The 18,986-nt window shown below is 43.5% G+C and overlaps 1 protein-coding gene across 2 annotated transcripts in view; it reads right to left on the bottom strand.

Moving 5' to 3' along the window:
• The window catches only part of myo5b (myosin VB), a 389,254-nt gene that overhangs the window by 199,753 nt on the left and 170,515 nt on the right, over positions 1-18,986 (bottom strand). For both annotated transcript variants that reach the window (XM_072497425.1, XM_072497424.1), the window contains exons 5-7: positions 12,796-12,952; positions 6,515-6,658; positions 4,062-4,143 (exon numbers count right to left, since the gene is read on the bottom strand). In XM_072497425.1, coding sequence (XP_072353526.1) covers positions 4,062-4,143; positions 6,515-6,658; positions 12,796-12,952 — 383 coding nt within the window. The remainder of the gene's footprint in view (positions 1-4,061; positions 4,144-6,514; positions 6,659-12,795; positions 12,953-18,986) is intronic.

Below are 18,986 nucleotides of genomic sequence, written 5' to 3'. Positions count from 1 at the left end.
GCCAAGGAATCTGGCTTCCTCTCTCCAAAATACAAAACTTGGGAACATAGTGTCCTGGCAAGCAGAATGTTACATCTTTGAGTCTTTTGCTTAAAGGCACATCCCAATAATGGGCCCACAGATCAATATAATAAAGTAAATGGAAACAAAGGAAATAAACAGGAAGGACTCATACAACACCCTAAGGTTTTCCTCTTTCCCATCAACTCGGACCCCAATAGTTCCAGTAGGCGAGACCGTGGGCATTTCCCTGCATGACTGCAGGAGACCCCCAGGAGACTTGTGCCCTCAGGACCCCACCGCTCCAGAGAATGTCCATCACAGTCACCCAAAGCCATTCCCTCCAGTACCCAGAATCAAACCCTCAGGACCCTATCATTGACAGCGCCATCCCCTCTTAAGGTCCTTCATCCATCCTTCAATCCCTGCTCGACTCACCAATGTCTACCCCTATTCCCAACACACCCAAGATGCTAGGCACCTCCTCCACACATGCCTTCATCCGAACACCCCACTCTGTCCACCCTCCCTTCCTTTCCTCACAGTCCTGCACCTGAACACCACCCTCTCTCCATCCTACCCTTTTGCCACAGGATTCAACATGGTTAACCACTTGCCTGAATCACAATTGCACAAAGCCAATTGGTGTATGCCACCCTGGAATGATTGTGAAGCAGGTGCCACGAGAGCCGCGTGCGCCACTGACTTTATCTTGAAGGTATCACTAAATGCAAAAACTGTTTCATGTGAATACGGATTCATTGCATGCAAATGTATTACAAGTAAGAAGCCAATACAGGCCAGCATAATTTTTGCCACCTCCCCACAAAGACACTGCTGTCTTTACTGCTGCATCTCAACTCCCCGTCAGATATTTTGAAACATAGCTTCCCACCTAATTATGCCAACTTGCGAACCACATGTCCTACTCTGTGGGCTTCATTAAATTCCACCCCCTGGGGCAGCACGGTGGCCAGCATTGCTGCCTCACAGCGCCGAGGTCCCAGGTTCGATCCCGGCTCTGGGTCACTGTCCATGCGGAGTTTGCACATTCTTCCCGTGTCTGTGTGGGTTTTGCCCCCACAACCCAAAGATGTGCCGAGTAGGTGGATTGGCCAGGCTAAATTGCCCCTTAATTGGAAAAAATGAATTGGGTACTCTAAATTTAAAACAAAAATCCACTACCCCCCCCTTGCTCTGAACTGCTGTTGTGCGACACAATGGCTGGTTCAATTATGTCCCTGGTCAATGGTAATCCTCAGAATGTAGATGATAGGGACTTCAGTGATATAGAGATGCCGGAGTTGGACTTCAATGATAACAATGTCTCTGAATGTCAAATGGAGGTCGTTAGACACTCTCTTGTAGGAGATGGCCATTTCCTAGCACTTTCATTGAGTGCACTGTTCCTTCTACTTATCAGCCCAAGCCTAAATGTTGTCCATATTTTGCTGCATGCAGATACAGATTCCTTCAGTATCTGTGGAACTGTGTACGGTACTAAACACTGTGCACTCATTAATAAACATTCTCACTCCTGGCTTATGATGGATCATTGATGAATTAGCTGTAATGGGGTCTGGGTTTGAGTGGCAAAACCCAAACCAAGCATTGTTGAACAGCTTTTTGACCTCCATATTGTGCCTGGCACAGCCTCAGGTGGCCTAAAGCACTTTAGAGCCACTGAAATATCTTAGTCCAGTCACTGCTATATCACAGGAAATGCAGTTGCCAAATTGCTCACAGGAAGGTTCTACAAACAATATTGCAAAAATGACCAAATAATCTGTTTAGAGTGAAGATGGTTGAGGGATGAATATTGTCCAGGATACTGGGGATAAATAACTTGCTTAGAAATGGCACCATCTTGTATGTTTACCCGAGAGTCGGCAGGGCCCTGGTGTAATGTCTAATACCAAAACTGGTACCTCTGACCATGCAGCTCTCCCTCAGTCAGTCTGGACTGTCAGTTTAGACTTGTGCTCAAGTGGGAATTGAACCTACAACGTTGCAACTCAGAGGAGAGAATGGTACCCAGAAGAGACACAGCTAACACTGTACTTCCTTCAATCTAATGCCATCTGTCCACTGGGGAAACAAAATCAATTTAAAATAATCACACTTACGTCTGCATCTATGTATGATTTTATCTACATGTGGAACATCACATCAACTGTGTCTTTTATTCTCAGAATAGCTGCCAATTCACTAGAGCTCATTTTGTGCTACCAAAGTCAGATTTCATTCCTATTATAGAATCAGAGAATTGAACAGATCAAATCTGCTTTGGCTCTTTCAAAAAGCAATCCAGTTAGTCGTAACCCTTCAACCATTCCACATATCACTGCAATTTATTTTCAAGTACTTATTCAATTCCCCTCTGAAGGCTTCTATTGAATTTGTATCTACTACACAATCAGCCACTACATTCCAAATCCTAAACACTGGCTGTGCAATAAAGACTTTTGTTCATTTTGTCTCTCATTTTTTCTGTCAATCATCTTAAATTGGTGCCCTCTGTTGTTGGCCATTCAGCCCCTGGAAACAGCTCCTTTTTTAGCCCACAAAACCTTCATGATTTTAAACACCACTATTAAATTTCCCCTCATTGTTCTCTGACGAAAACAATCCCAGCTTCTCCAGACTATCCATGTAACTGTAATCCATCATTCCTGGAACTGTTCCAGAAAATCTTTTCTGTAATGTTTTTGAAGCCTTCATGCCTATCTTAATTGTGGTGCCCAGAATTGGACCAAATGTTCCAGCTGGGATCAAACTAGTGTTTTATACAGATTTGGCATGATTTAGAATCATTGAAACATAGAAATGCAGAAGGTGGCCATTCGGCCCATCGAGTCGCCACCAACCCTCTGAAAGAGCACCCTACCTAGGCGCACTCCCCTGCCCTATCCACATAACCTCATTCAACCTGCACATTTTTAGACATTAAGGGAAAATTTAACATGGGCAATCCACCTAACATATACATCTTCAAACTGTGGAAGGACTTCTTGGCTTTTATACTCTATACCTCTATTTATAAAGTCCTAGATCCCATGTTTTATTAATTCTTTTGTTAACCCGTCCTGCCAATTCAAAATTTGTGCATAAACACCTCTGGGTTTCTCTATTTTTAAACTAAATAAGATAGTTTAAGGTACCTATAAAGTAAACATGTAAAAGATTTTACAGCAGTATCTGAATAAGTGCAGGGAATCCTGTGGATGCCCTATTCGTTGTTAACCCCTCAACCAACGACACCAAGAAAAATTTGTAACTGGTGTTTATGGGACCTTGCTGTATACAAACTGTCTGGTGTATTGCATAAGAACAATGACAGCACTCCATTAATTAGCTGCAAAGCACTTGGGATAATTCCCAGGTCTTACTACAATGCGGTTTCTTTATTTTATTCAGGAAAGGGTGGCACTGTGGCACAGTGGTTAGCATTGCTGCTTCACGCCACCAAGGACCCGAGTTTGATCCCGGCCCCGGATCACTGTCCGTGTGGAGTTTATACATTCTCCCAGTGTCTGCGTGGGTCTCACCCCCACAACCCAATGATGTGCAGACAAGGTGGATTGCCCATGCTAAATTGCCCCTTAATTGGGGAAAAAAGAAGAATTGGGTACGCTAAATTCAAAAAAAAAATATTGAGGAAAAACAACCAAGACAAAATATGTTGGCAAGACATGAAATGAAATGAAATGAAAATCGCTTATTGTCACAAGTAGGCTTCAAATGAAGTTACTGTGAAAAGCCCCTAGTCGCCACATTCCGGCGCCTGTTCGGGGAGGCTGGTACGGGAATTGAACCGCGCTGCTGGCCTGCCTTGGTCTGCTTTCAAAGCCAGCGATTTAGCACTGTGCTAAACAGCTCCTTGAATGATCAGCAGCCAATAAACATCTTCTCAGACTAACACTTTGATTTCTAATAACCAGTATGATGGCGAGAAAGTTCCCTGGACAGTGGCTTTGCTGAGATTAAATTCAAATGGCAAATGGACAGTGAGTTTGCATCTTTTTGCATTAGTATAACACGAGTTGGACAAGCAAACTTACTTAGGTTCAGTCCTTTGAAATCAGGTCGATTGGCCGAGGCGCACAGCTGGTAGAAAATGTGATAGTTGCGTTCATCTTCCGCCTAATGAAGACAAAAACACAAATGGTTTCTGTTGGTTAGAATCTCCCTTCTTAAAATGTTTCTTTTCTCCCATTCCCATGCTTCACAGGGGAGATGAAATTAGAATTACCCAGGGCAACATTTCTCTCTAATGGGTTTTCTTCTCGTGTATCTGGAGGTATTTGAACTATTCTCCGCAAAGCCATACCTGTGATCAAAACTCAGTTGAGCTCTGCCCTTCACTCTCAGAGGGGTGTGGGGGCTTCAGGGCACTTTATAACTAGGCTGCAATGGGTTCGCTTTTCTTTTTATGAAGGCATCACTTTTCAAAAGTACGTATTCTTGAATTTGAGGATTGTGAGAACTCAAACTATTTTACAGTATTTGCTGGAATGCTGTCCTCTCGAAGGGGACAACAAAGCAATTTTAAAATCATAAAATTGGTTACAGTAGATCTTATTCAATTGTCTAATATTGGTGATGGTAAAAGTAAAACAAGACTGTAAAGTGATTGTAAAATTTATTTCATTAGATGTCAAGTGTTTTGAGTGTTTAGAATATGAATTTAAAATGCTACTGAATAAGGTTGAGTAGGGACATGCATTTGGCTCCGTTTCTCCTTTCAACCTGTGCAGTGTACCGTTCAGTTAGCTGAGAATGGACTATTGGTACTAACAATTTTGAGCTCTGTCAAGCAAGCACTAGAAAGCTGACATTTGAGTCCAATGACTCGCCGCCCCACTTCTTTTTCTGGTACTGTGCCCTCTTTGCCTACATAACAACAAAAGAAACAGGAAGAGGAGTAAGCCATTCTGCCCCTTGATTCACTTCTGCTATCCAATACAATCAGAGCTGACCTTCTACCTCGAGTCCATTTTCATACCTACTCCCCACAACCCTCGATTCCCTGAATGACCAAAAATCTAACAATCTCAGCTCTTCAATGATTGAGTCCCGACAGCCCTCTGAGGTAGAGAATTCCAAAGATTCACAACTCCTGCTCCTCTCAGTCTTAAAATATCGGTCCCTTATCCTCAGTCTGTGCTCGTGTTCAAGATACCCCAACCAGGGGAAAACAACACCTCAGTGTCTACCCTACAAAGTCCCTTCTGAAACTTAGATGTAACAATGAGATCAGTTTTAATTCTTCTAAACTCCAGAGAGTACAGCTCCAATTTACTCAGCCTCACATTATAGGACAACCCTTTCATCAATCTAATCAAAAAATCAATCGAACGAACCTTCGCTGTACCACCTCCAGAGCATGTATATCCTTCCTTAGATATGGACACCAAAACTGCACAAAGTACACCAATTTCCATTTCAACCCAATTTCTAATTGAATCTGAAAATTCACTCATGACAGATTCTAGACATGTACCTACACTTTACTGCTTTGTGGCGCAGCATCATCCCACTGTAGTTAGGCAGCTTGAAAAGAAATACATTGTTCCAATGTCAATAGAAGTTAATTGGTACCAGCAATTCTCAATCATATAAGCAGAGTCACCCATTAATCAGTGTTTTTTTGTAAATAGGATTGCAATCATTTCAGACCAATAATTACACTGGTTAAAATACACCAGGCAAGCTACATGGAATGATAATGGTACACTAATTGGTGGTAGAGATGATGAATGCTTCCCAAAGTTGTCACGAGAAAGATTAATAATTATAGTCATCATTCCAAAAGGCCCAATGCACTAATAGAAGGGTAATATCCTGCTTTGCTTCAAGGTGAAAATGTGTCAGTTTCATACATTGGAAATAAATCTCATATGACACGCAGCAAGAGCAAAATGACTATTATCTCTACTTTGTTGGGCAATTGCACTCTCACTATCAGCGTGGCTAAAACCTGTTTCTGTTAGGCTCTTCCTCAATACACAGATAAAGCAGACAAAGATGCAGGACAAAAAAAAAGGAAAAAAGTAGGGGGAGAACCTAATCAGAGTGTCACTAGCATGCTTTATTAAATATGAAGCCTTGGGATTATAGATCATTTAACCAAGGGAGAATTTCAAGTAGTTTATATATAAATTTGTTAAGCTAAATTGAGTTTTGGGGAATGTGGATTATAATTCAACACTTTATGATTTGTGCATTCTCGTATATGCATGCAATAAATTTGAGTAGTTTCAATTACGTCAGCAAAGCCCACTTTCTGAAAGGCGGCAGCCAGTTGATTTGGAGATCAGCTGATCAATCCCTGATCTAGGGTTAGGGAAGGCGAAGCAGTTGGGTTTCTATCTTCCTGGCTGGTTATAAAAGTTAGAGGAAAGGGAGGGCCAACAGTTGTTCCATTCCCTCTTGTTTTAAAGAGAATAATCAAAAGTTGATCAGTTATGATGTGGTTGACCCAGTAAATTCTGCTGCAAACATCTGTACTAACCTGGAACACCACTCTGGACTTTTCTAGTAGATAGGTCCGCATATTGGCACCAATTATATAATATTGCCGGTCAAAACCAATTTGGATGTATTTCCCAAAGCGGCTGCTGTTATCATTCCTTGTTGTTTTAGCATTACCAATGGCCTGTTTAGAAACAAAGAAAACACAATTATTATAACCTGGTCAGGATGTCCTAAACTAGCCACAGTAATAAGCTCAGCATTCTGCAGAATCAACTGCGTTCCCACAGATGCGGTACAGCTGCAAGCCCGTTCTGCAGACCAACCAACCTTATTTCCCAAGATCACATTGGAGGAGCAACAACAACTTATATCCATAGCACCTTGAATGTGACATCCCAAGGTCCTTCACAGGAGTATTATAAAAACAAAGTATGACACAAAGGAAGATTAGGTCTGACGACCCAAAACTTCATCAAAGGAGGTAGTCTTTCCTAAAAGAAGAAAGTGGGGTAAAGAGAAAGAAAGAGGGAATTCCAGAGCTGAGGGCCGAGCCACCAATGGCGGAGCAATTATAATTAGGAATGCACAAGAGCCAGAATTAAAGGAGAGCTGATGTCTCAAGAGGGTTGGAAGGTTGGAGGTGATTACAGAGATAGGGAGAGGCCGGGCCAAGGAAGGATTTGAAAATAAGGATGAGAATATTGAAATTAAAATTCAGTGAATGAGTGGGAGCCAACGTAGGTCAGCGAACACAGAGATGATAGGGGAATGGGACTTTGTATGAGTTAAGACAAGTGCAGCACAATTTTAATGATCACACATTTACAGAGAGTAGAATGTCGGAATCTTGCCAGGAGTGCATTGGAATAGCCAAGGCTAGAGATAACAAAGGCATGGATGAAGATTTCAGCAGCAGATGAGTGAAGGCAGAGGCAAAGTCAAGCAATGTTACAGAGGTGGAAACAGGTGGTCTTAGATTTGGCACATACAAGAGGCCAGAAGATCATCCCAGGATAAAATGTGACACGAACTGTTAATGGTGCTTTAATTGTATAATAAGGTCAAGGATATACAGGTAGAAAGGATTATTGATCGCTTATGTATTATGACCACATATTAAAAAAAAGACTTCTAGGAGACTGGGGATTGATAGGGAGGAGACAAATATTTTTAATGCTGCATTCTGTAAATAAATTTAGTATTATGTCAAAGATTGGTGTCTAGTTTCCTCCTTCACCGTCTGCGAACAACGGACTTAATCTCAGACTGTTGCCAGGGAGAGGGATCAAGTTGATAGTTAGGGAATAGAGTTTGGAACACAGATTGAAAACATTAGCTTCAGGCTTTCTAATATTTAATTAGGGGAAATTTCTGGTCATCCAGTACCAGATGCCAGATAAGAAATCTGATAATTTAGAAACAGTGGAGGAATTGAGAGAGGTGGTTATGATGTAGAGTTGGGTGTTGTCAGAGCTTGTGTGAAAACTAACACCATGCCGTCAGGTGATATCGCTGTTGCCAAGAGGCAACAGATCAGAATTAGGAAGGAGCCAAGAATTGATCATTGATCTTTGGGGACACCAGAGGTAACATTACTGGAACAAGAAGAGAAGCCATTGTAAGTGAATTTCTGGCTATGATTAGATAGATTAGAATGGAACCATCTGACAGCAGTCCCACCCACCTGGATGACAGTGGAGAGACATCGGAGGATGATGGTATGATCACCAGTGCCAAAGGCTGCAGGCAGGATGAGGAGCGAAAGTTCACCTTGGTACAGTCACACCTTGATACAGTAAGAGCTGCTTCAGTACAGTGGCAGGGTGGAAACCTGATTGGAGGGCTTCAATCATGGAGCGCTAGGAAAGATGAAAATGGATTTGGGAAGCGACAGTACGTTCAAGGGCTTTGGAGAGGAAAGGGAGGTTGGGGATTGCATGGTAATTTACAGAGGAGTCAAGGGTCGGATCAAACTCCAGGATGCTTAAATATTTATCTTTGATTCCTACATTATAACAGTACTACATATTAAAAGTACTTCATTAGCAGCAACGCATTGTGTGGCATCTGGTGATCATGAATGGTGTAATATAAATTCAAATCATTCTTTGGTTGTTTGTCTTTCTTGGCAGTTGCAATGCCTTAGCATATGGCATCTTCTGTACGGTCTTCGAGTATCTCTCCTTAAGTTTCCCTGCAGACCTCAATTACATTCCTGATCACGTATTTAAGATTTGATCGCAATTGGGTTCTTTTGATTCTAATAAGATTCCTTTACGATAAATCTCAGATTACATTTAACAGCAGGTTAACTGGCTGATTCTTCTTCTGAATAATCAATAACCTAACTTCTGTCCTTTTCCATTTCACCATTAGACCAACAACAATAATGCACGTCTTTAATTTCAGTGTGTATAACTATAGATTAACTTGAAGATATCTGCGAAGGTGGGCATTGATTATTTTAATTTGAGTTTTTTTCCAAGTTGGAAAACAAAACAGAGACAGACAAAAAGGGGATGAGGTTGGGGGAGTGGGGGGTGGGGGGTGGGGGCAGGCAATTTGCATAATTAAGGCCACATTTAGAGACCATGTTGCCAGTACCGGAGTGGCTACACGCAGGATGGGGAAACTGACTTCCTGGAGTAGCTTGGGGGCTGTTCGTAGACATGGTATCGGGGCCATGGGCAGAAAAGGCAACCTCTGTGGCCCCATTGTGCAATTCACAGCGGTTTCCCTTCCAATTTGAGTAGCCTAGCAACTTTCCTGCTTTGGTTAATATATTTTATTTTATTCTATTCCTCAGAGCACCTCCATATTGTGGTATCCTCACAATCCCAGCCTGCCTCAGCAATGTCCACCACTGCTGCTGGGCTGCTGAGGCTTCAGAACTGATGCAGGCAGCACATTGACTAGCACTGCTGCCTCACAGCGGCAAGGACACAGGTTCGATTCTGACCTTGGGTGACTGTCTGTGTGGGGTTTGCACATTCTCCCGGTGCCAACATGGGTTTGCTCCGGGTGCTCCAGTTTCCTCCCACAGTCCAAAGGTGTGCAGGTTAGGTGGATTGGTCATGCTAATATTGCCCAAAAATTAGGTGGGATTATGGGGATAGGAGCGGGGGATTGCGTTTAGGTAGGATGCTCTATCGGAGCAAGGGCTGGTGCAGACTCGGTGGCTCGAATGACCTCCTTTTGCACTGTGGGGATTCTATGATAAACTGCCAGCCCCCTGAATGGGAGTTCAGGAACAGAGGCACATGGGTATATGTGCAGAAATCATTGAAGGTGGCAGGGTAGATTGAGAACACTATTAATAAAGCACATGGAACCCTAGGTTTAATAAATTGAGGCATAGTGCACAAAAGCAAATAAGTTGTGATGGACCCATACAAAACATTGGTTCTGCCTCTGCTGGAGTGCATTAGAGAGTGTGCAGAAAAGATTCACGAGAATGGTTTTAGGGATGAGAAACTTCAGTTACATGGACAGATACGGAGGGTATGTTTCTTGGAGAAAAGATTTGAAGGGGATTTGATAGGAGAGTTCAAAGTCATGACAGGTTTGGGCAGAGTAGGAGGAGAAAGAAACTGTTCTCTTTGACAGAAGGATTGAGAACCAGAGGGCACAAATTTAAGGCGATCAGCAATGAGGTTGACAACTTCCCCTCAGAGTGAGCACCAAGTTACAGGAACAAAGTAGGTCACAGTCAATTTGGTTTTACCTGAACTAATACAGAGAATGAGAAATGGAACCAAAAGAGAAAATGCTGGAAAATCTCAGCAGGTCCGGCAGCATCTGTAGGGAGAGAAAAAGAGCCAACGTTTCAAGTCAAGGTGATCGTTTTGTCAAAGCTGACAGAAAAGAGCTAACGTTTCGAGTCCAGATGACCTTTTGTCAAAGCTGAGAAATGGAAGATTAAAAGATTAGAAAGACAAAAAATAGAAATGCTGCAAAACAAAACAAACTTGTAGATCCATCGCCCCGGAGAACATAGTTATCAATTTGATGGCAGTTTACACCTGGTCACTGAAAGTTTGGAAATTAAGGATACAATGCCAATAAATGTGTCAAAAATGCAAAATTGTGTACCAGATCGTCAGCTTTCAGATTATACAGTAATGACTCAGAATTCTACACCATCTCCCCTAATCCTGGACTGCATACAGGTTGTCAGATTGATTATCTTGTATCTAAGGCAGAATTCTGAGGTCCCCCAGCCATGTGCTTCTCAGCGGCATGCCGTTCGCTGGTGGTGGGATTCTCTTTTCCTGCCAGTCATCAATGGAATTTCCCATTGAAGCCACCCCACGCCACCAGTAAACCCACCGGCTGGGGTGCACCCCCAGCGGGAACAGAGAATCCCAACGGCTGGAGAATTCCAGCCCTCATCTTTTGTCATTTTCTACAATTCAATATTGAAAAGACTGAAGCAGTCATCTTGAGCCCTCACAACAGACTTCATAACCTCTCCTCTGACTGCATTCGCTCCCTGGTCATTGCAAGCTTTCAGCTTCAGCCTGAGACAATCTCCAATTCAGCCATGAGCCAAGTTTCTGATCCCACATATTCCCCATCGCAAGCAGCACCTACTTCCACTTCTGTAACATCAACTCTCAGCTTATCCTATCTATAAAAATGTCCACTCTTTACAGCCAGTCCCCTGCTATCTGCCACTGAAATTCTCAATCATGTTTTGCCATCCTCAGGCCCGCTAAATTCAATGTTCCATCCCCTCTCCTAGTCATAGAATTTACAGTGCAGGAGGCCATTCGGAGTGCAGGAGGCCATCGAGTCTGCACCGGCTCTTTGAAAGAGCACCCTACCCACGGTCAACACCTCCACCCTATCCCCATAACCCAGTAACCCCACCCAACTCTAAGGGCAATTTTGGACACGAAGAGCAATTTATCATGGCCAATCCACCTAACCCTGCACATCTTTGGACTGTGGGAGGAAACCGGAGCACCCGGAGGAAACCCACGCAGACACGGGGAGGATGTGCAGACTCCGCACAGACAGTGACCCAAGCCGGAATCGAACCTGGGGCCCTGGAGCTGTGAAGCAATTGTGCTATCCACAATGCTACCGTGCTGCCCATCTCTATAAATTTCAGTTTAGGTTAAACTCTGCTGCCTCTGTACTATCGAGCACCAAGTCCCACTCATATTCCCATAGCTCGTCCTGACTTGCATATCCCAGGTACCCCCAACTCGAGATTTAAAATTCTTGCTCATGTTTAAATTCCTTTATGATTTGGAAATTTACTATCTTGAGCCTCCAACGCCTGCGCAGCCACTAAACTCACCACTCCCACCCTTAAACTCCATTTCTCGGTCTCTGGCCTTTGTGTATTCCCCCAACCCATTGCCAGAGTCTTCCAGAACTAAACACTGATTCTCCACCTCGCTTCTCTTATTTATGGTTATCCCTCCTAGCATATCCTTCATTGTTTTGGAATCAATTTTTGTCCAATGAAACCTTTCCAAAGTGCCTTCAAATTTGTATTTTAAAGATTAAAAGTTCCATAAAAATGCATGCTTTTGGTATTCTCCTAACAAGTGTCTCCACTCTTTACAAATAATTCCTGCCATTTGTTAAACTAGCAATTAGAAAAGCAAGAGATGTGTGAATATTGGAACTTGCTGCACCAACCAACCACATTCCAGTCTGGTTACCCGGGGCAAGATTCTCTGGCCTTCCTGTGGCATGTTTCTCGTCGGCAGGAAGCAGCCCGCCATTGGCCAGCGGCAGAATCTTCTGGTCCCACTGCTGTCAATGGGATTTCTCATTGAATCCAGCCCAAGCTGCCAGGAAACCCCCGGCTTAGGTACGCCATTGGTGGGACTGGAAGATTCCGCCGGCGTGATCAGCCTGCAGATCTCACCCAATGTCTTCCTCCATGGACCGGAACATCTATAAAACAGTTCCCCAAATGGTATCTGGACCCAGTTCAAACAGGAATTGCTGCCATCATGTGGAACCTGTTATGCTAGCGTAGCAGAATATGACCATGCAACTCTTCGGTGTGAACAATGACCATTCCCATGCCATCTATTTGAAAGAGGCACCAAGGCAGTTCATCCACAGGAAAGAGGAACAACCCAAAATGGCAAATAATCCAGGAACCTCCCTTTCACACCTCCTGGTTCTATCTCCAATTGGAACTGGGAGAGACCCAAGAACAAGCAGTCAACCTGCTTGTGACTATGGATAATACAAGAAGGCTGGTATGTAGGAAAGTAAATAAATTACTTTTGAATAACTATGATAGTAGCTGGATCAAGAGCTTTCCTGTTGAGAAAATAGCTCACTTACCTCCATAATTGGACTGGAGGCCAGTACTTTTTCTTCAACATTTGCTTCATTGGCTGACCCACCGACTGTAGCGAAATAACGCATGGCATACTTAGCAGACACGGTCTTTCCAGCTCCAGACTCGCCACTTACAATAATGGATTGGTTCTTCTCATCTCTGACAAGTAGGGGGGGAAAAAAAAAAAAAAAAAAAAAAATCACACACAACTTAATTGGTCCCTCTCCATCATAACAGGAAAAGACAGGAAAGATAAAGATAAACTCCCAGGTTGGAGATTTTTAAACTAGGGGGTATAGTCTAAAGGTTAGGGCCAGACCGTTCAGGAGAGATGTTAGGAAGAATTTCTTCGCATAAAGTTTGATAGAGGTTTGGAACACTCTCCCACAAACTAGAACAGTTGATCGGAGATTGATTTTTGTTAAGCAAAGATATTAAGGGATATGGGCCAAAGGCAGCCATATGGAGTTAGGTCAGAGATCAGTCATGATCTCATTGAATGGCAGGACAGGCTCGAGGGGCTGAATGGCCAACTCCTGTTCCTATACCTTCTCTACTCCTATTTTATCACAGCTGGAGTCATTATTCCTTTTAACTTTCCTCTCCTGTTCCCCTGAAGCTCTAACTTTGCCACCGAGGTACTCATATTTTTGCCCCCCTCACTGCATTTAGAAAACCAGAATCAATCATTCACAAAGCATTCAATCATCCCCTTGATGCCTCTATTGCAAGTCCATAGTCAATGCCATTTCTATCAGTGGAAACCTAAATCTTTGTGCATCCTGTGACATGCATCAGAATAACAATCTCGCATTGTAGCCTGATAAATGTAAATTCAGTATATTGCATCATGGTGCTCGTACATACCAGGTCCTACATCTATCACAATGCTCTCAGCATTACTAAGTTCGAACTCGTCACAGAGCTTGGAACCAAGTGTAAATGTAAGGCAATGGCACACAGGTCAGTTTTGTCTCATTTGCCCAACATCAGGAATAAACAGGCATTACATTTCCACAGATCTCTCCTGACCGCGAGCTGTAATTTTGGAATTCAGCAGTTACCCACCAGAAAGAATAGTTAACATAGAGGTTTGGTACTCCCACCCACAAACAGCAGTTTGAGCTAGGTCAGTTGTTAATTCTAAATCAGAGATATAATATTATTGAAATGGAGGAATGTGGTACAGTGGGATCTGGGTGTCTTGTCCTAGTACATGTTTCACAAAATTTGGTTTGCAGGTACAGCAAGTGAATAGGAAGGTAAATGGAATGTTGTTGTTTATTGCAAGGGGAATGGAATACAAAAGCAGGGAGGATTTGTTACAGTTGCGCAAGACATTGCCGAGACCACATCCAGGGTGATGTGTACAGTTTTGGTCTCTTTAGGTAAGAAAGGATATAATTGCATCAGTAGTGCGAGAAGGTCCACTTGACTAATTCCTGGGATGAAGGGGATCTTATGAGGAAAGGTTGGCCTGTGTCCTTGAGAGCTTAGAAGAATGAGAGGTGATCTTATTGAAACACAAGAACTCTTGAGTGAACTTAACAAAGTGGACATTGAGAGGATGTTTCCCCTTATGAAAGATGAGGGGACAACTCCCATTCAAGACAGAGATGAGGAGAAATATTCTCTCTCAGAGGATCGTTAGTCTATGGAATTCCTTCCCCAAGAGCAGCGGAGGCAGAGTCATTGAACATTTTTAAGGCGGAGTCAGATAAATTCTTGACTGACACAGGAGTCAAAGGGTACAGGGGGTAGACAGGAAAGTGCAGTTGATGCCATAATCAGGTCAGACATGATCTTATCAAATGGCAGAGCAGGTTTGAGGGCCAACTAGCCGACTCCTGCTTCTGATTTGTACATTTGCATGTGTCCACTAAACTTCAGCCAAAGTTACTTTTTCCCAGGGGTAGACGGGTCAATTACTAGGGGGCATAGGTTTAAGGTGCGAGGGGCAAGGTTTAGAGGAGATGTACGAGGCAAGTTTTTTTTACACAGAGGGTAGTGGGTGCCTGGAACTCGCTGCCGGAGGAGGTGGTGGAAGCAGGGACGATAGTGACGTTTAAGAGGCACCTTGACAAATACATGAACAGGATGGGAATAGAGGGATACAGACCCCGGAAGTGCAGAAGATTTTAGTTTAGACGGGCAGCATGTTCGGCGCAGGCTTGGGGGGCCAAAGGACCTGTTTCTGTGCTGTACATTTCTTTGTTCTTTGTTACAGTGGGAGATAGAGAGCTGTCCATTGAAATTTCTGGTGAAAACCAAATCAATTTCTAGCTGTAATTGAACCAAAACATATAATCCAAGAATTAACTAAATACTCATTTGGTTCTTTCATGAACTGTTAATTAATACAGGCAGCGGCATTATTCAGACAAGACGACCAAGAACAGCAAGATAGCTAAAGGCGATATTTTTCTCCGAAAAGAATGTGTTCACAATTATATTTTATGGTTATGCCCTGTTTACGAGCACAGAGTGCAGTCCCTTTGGGGCTGTTGGTGTAGGCAAACAATCTCGAAGATACACAAGAAAACAATACAAAGATTTCCTGTAAAATACATAATTGGACCGATACTGCTAGATTTACCAAGCTATTTTTCCCACATTGTTCCACCTTGGCGGTCCACCAGCCCTTGAATTAAAGTAGAACTGCTTTTCTTTAATACATTCTACTAAATTGTCACATATTCCTAAAACTTTGCAAGTACAAATCCAGCCCCCATCCAAGTCCCCCTTCCCAATCCTGTTTTATATTAAAGATTCCCTTGTAAAGATATCGGAGGTAATTGTATAAACTAGATGAATATTCACAGATGTTTCACAAGAGTGCAATTTCTCATACAGAAGAGTCATTTGTACTTTGGGCCAAGGCACCTGTAATACTAGTTGCAAAAGATTCCATGGCACAATTCAAACAGTGTTCACCCAGTCTCTGTCTAACATTTATTGCTTAAGCAACACCATGAAAAAGTAGGCTAATTGGTCATATATTTCATTGCTGTGTAAAAATTGGTTGGCATATTTACTTGCAGATAAATAGCGACTACATTTCAAATAATTAATTGGATGCAAAGTGCTTTGAGACATAGTGAAAGGTGGTTCTATGAAAATGTCTTCTTTCACCATTTCTTCAAGAAGTTCATCCTAACTGAACTATACCACTGTCCTCAGCACAACCGTCTTCAACAGTTTCACCAATGACCATCCTTCCATGATAAGGTCAGAGGTGGGGATGTTCGCTGATTAATGCACAATGTTCAGCATCAATCACGACTCCTCATGCACTGAATCAGTACACCTTCAAATGCGGTAAAACCTGGACAATATCAAGGCTTGGGCTGACAAGTGGCAAGTGACATTTGTGCCACACAAGTGCATTGCCATCATTGAATCCCCCAATTTAGCATCCTGGGGCATACCATTTACCAGAAACTGAACAGGAAAAGCCACAGTATTTCTATGCCTAAAAGAGAGGGTCAGAGGCTAGAAATCCTGTGGCAAGTATTCTACCTCCCGATTCCACCGCCCCCCGCACCCCCCCCAAAACCTGTCTACGATCTACAAGGCAAAATGACAGGAGTGTGATGGAATACTCTCCACTTGCCTAGATGAATGCAGCTCCAACAACACTCCAGAAGTTGACACCATCCAGGACAAAGATGCCCACTTGATTGGCACCCCTTCCACAAACCTTCACTCCCCCCATCATTGACACACAGTGGCAGCAGTGTGCACCATCTAAAAGATGCACTGCAGGAACTCACCAATGCTCCGTAGGTAGCATCTTCCAAACCTACAACCGCTACCATCTAGAAGGACAAGAGTAGTAGATACATGGGAACATCACCACCTGGACGTTCCCCTCCAAGCCACTCAACATCCAGACTTGGAAATATATCGTCGTTCCTTCACTGTCACGGAGTAAAAGTCCTGAAACTCCCTCCCTAACATGCTGTGGGTGTACCTACATCACATGGACTGCAGCAGTTCAAGATGGCAATTCACTGTCATAATATACACGCATGTATATAATGAAGTGCAGACAGGCAGTGATTGACACACAGGATGACCAGTAAGCACACAACACAGTGCAGCCAATCACCAGACAGGACACTACCACTATAAAGCCAGGGGGCACTAGGTTTCCCGCTCTCTCTGGACCCAGCCACTGAGACAGTCAGAGTCCACGAGCTAGCACAGTACAAACACCATGCGGTAGCTAGTAAGTCTGGTCAGGCTAGTACAAGGTCTCCAGTCAGTTCAGTATAGTGTCGACCCACAGTTAAATATGTATGTTAGTTCTATCGTTCAATAAAACCGTGTTGGATCTGCTACAGTGTTAGAGGTCTGTTTCTCGCATCGCTGCATCAAGTGCAGTGCACACCGAACTGACCTGCCTAACACATCACTCACCACCACCTTCTCAAGGGCAATTAGGGATAGGCAATAAATGCTGACCTTGCCTATAAATCATGCCATATTAGACCAGTTGCTCTGGGAACAATGTTGTTTTTTGGGGTCTGAATTCTGGTGTTTGTTAGCATTTGGGGTAGTGGCGAGGATTCAGTTGGAAGGGTGAATTTCCCCTGTGGCTGGTGCATATGTCACTGCACTGAGGAGGTGGTTTTTGTTGAATGGATCTCCAAGGTTGGGTCCCAGAACAACTGATAATACTTCTGGGATTCTATTTCTTTAAAAAATATATTTAGAGTACCCAATTTATTTTTTCCAATTAAGGGCCAATTTAGCGTGGCCAATCCACCTCCCCTGCACACCTTTGGATTGTGGGTGTGAAATCCACGCAGATACAGGGAGAATGTGCAAACTCCACACGGACAGTGACCCAAGGCTGGGATCGATCCCGGGTCCTCAGCGCCATAGGCAGCAGCGCTAACCACTGCACCAGCGTGCCACCCTACTTCCCGGATTCAATGAAGAGGCTACAGACATACTCACTGCAATGGGTAGATTTTGTATGTGCATTTGTTTTTGGGTGGCATTACGCTCTTCTGTGGAGCGAGGATGAAGTCACATTTCTGGTTGAAGAGAATTGGGGTGTTCTCCAAGATCTTCTGGCCAATCTTTTTCCCTCTACCAACATTACCAGAACTGTTTAATTAGTCACTTATCGCGTTGCTCTTTGTTGGACCTGACTGCGTAGCAACCTGCAGTGCTGGATTTCCCTGTACTGCAAAAGTAATTAGACTTCTAAAGTAGACCATTGGTTGTGACACACTTTGGAATACTCTGAAGTTGTCAAAATCACTTTATTATATAAACGCAAGTTATTTCCTCCTGGAAAACACAACGTTGTACACATAAACAAACACCAGTTCATAAGGCATGAGCAACCAATTACAGGAGTGGCTCTCGAAACACAAGAAATATGTGAGTAGAGCTCCAAAAAAGAAATCATTCGCCTGCATCGGTCAATGGCTCAGAATATATCATCCTTCTCTCTAGCTGATGTACTAATCCAGTCAGTTTGAAATATCAAATCAACATACAGATCATCAGATTTGCTTAAACAAATCCACATCGGAAGACTTGAGACAGTTTTTTTTAAAAATATGTTTATTCAGAATTTTTCAACAAAAATTTTCACCCATTCACACCCCCCCCCCCCCGTAACAAAAAAAAAGAAAAGAAAAGTTGCATAGCAAGACATAAACATATCAATTCAACATAATACAGAACTTTGTACAAAGGGTTCCTCCCGCACATATCGACTTTCCCATATGTTTATGTATTTCCTTACTCAAGTGCCCCTAGGAAAAAAAACCTTCCCCGCCCACATTTCTACCCCCCCCCCCCCCGAAAGAAACGTCCCCCCCTTTCCGCCTCCCCCCCCCCCCCCGGGTTGCTGCTGCTGCTGACCAACCTCCATCTAACGCTCCGCGAGATAGTCTAGGAACGGTTGCCACTGCCTGAAGAACCCCTGCGCAGACCCTCTCAGGGAAAACTTTATCCTCTCCAGCTTGATGAACCCTGCCATGTCATTTATCCAGGATTCCACAGTGGGGGGCTTCACGTCTTTCCACAATAGCAAGATCCTCCACCGGGCTACCAGGGACGCAAAGGCCAGGATACCGGCCTCTTTCACCTCCTGCACTCCCGGCTCGTCCGTCACTCCAAATAGTGCTAGCCCCCAACTTGGCTTGACCTGGACTTTCACCACCTTAGA

The sequence above is a fragment of the Scyliorhinus torazame genome, chromosome 3 (genome assembly GCF_047496885.1).
Source record: "Scyliorhinus torazame isolate Kashiwa2021f chromosome 3, sScyTor2.1, whole genome shotgun sequence".
In the NCBI taxonomy this organism is placed as follows: Eukaryota; Metazoa; Chordata; class Chondrichthyes; order Carcharhiniformes; family Scyliorhinidae; genus Scyliorhinus; species Scyliorhinus torazame.
This window is presented reverse-complemented; position numbering and strand designations above follow the sequence as displayed.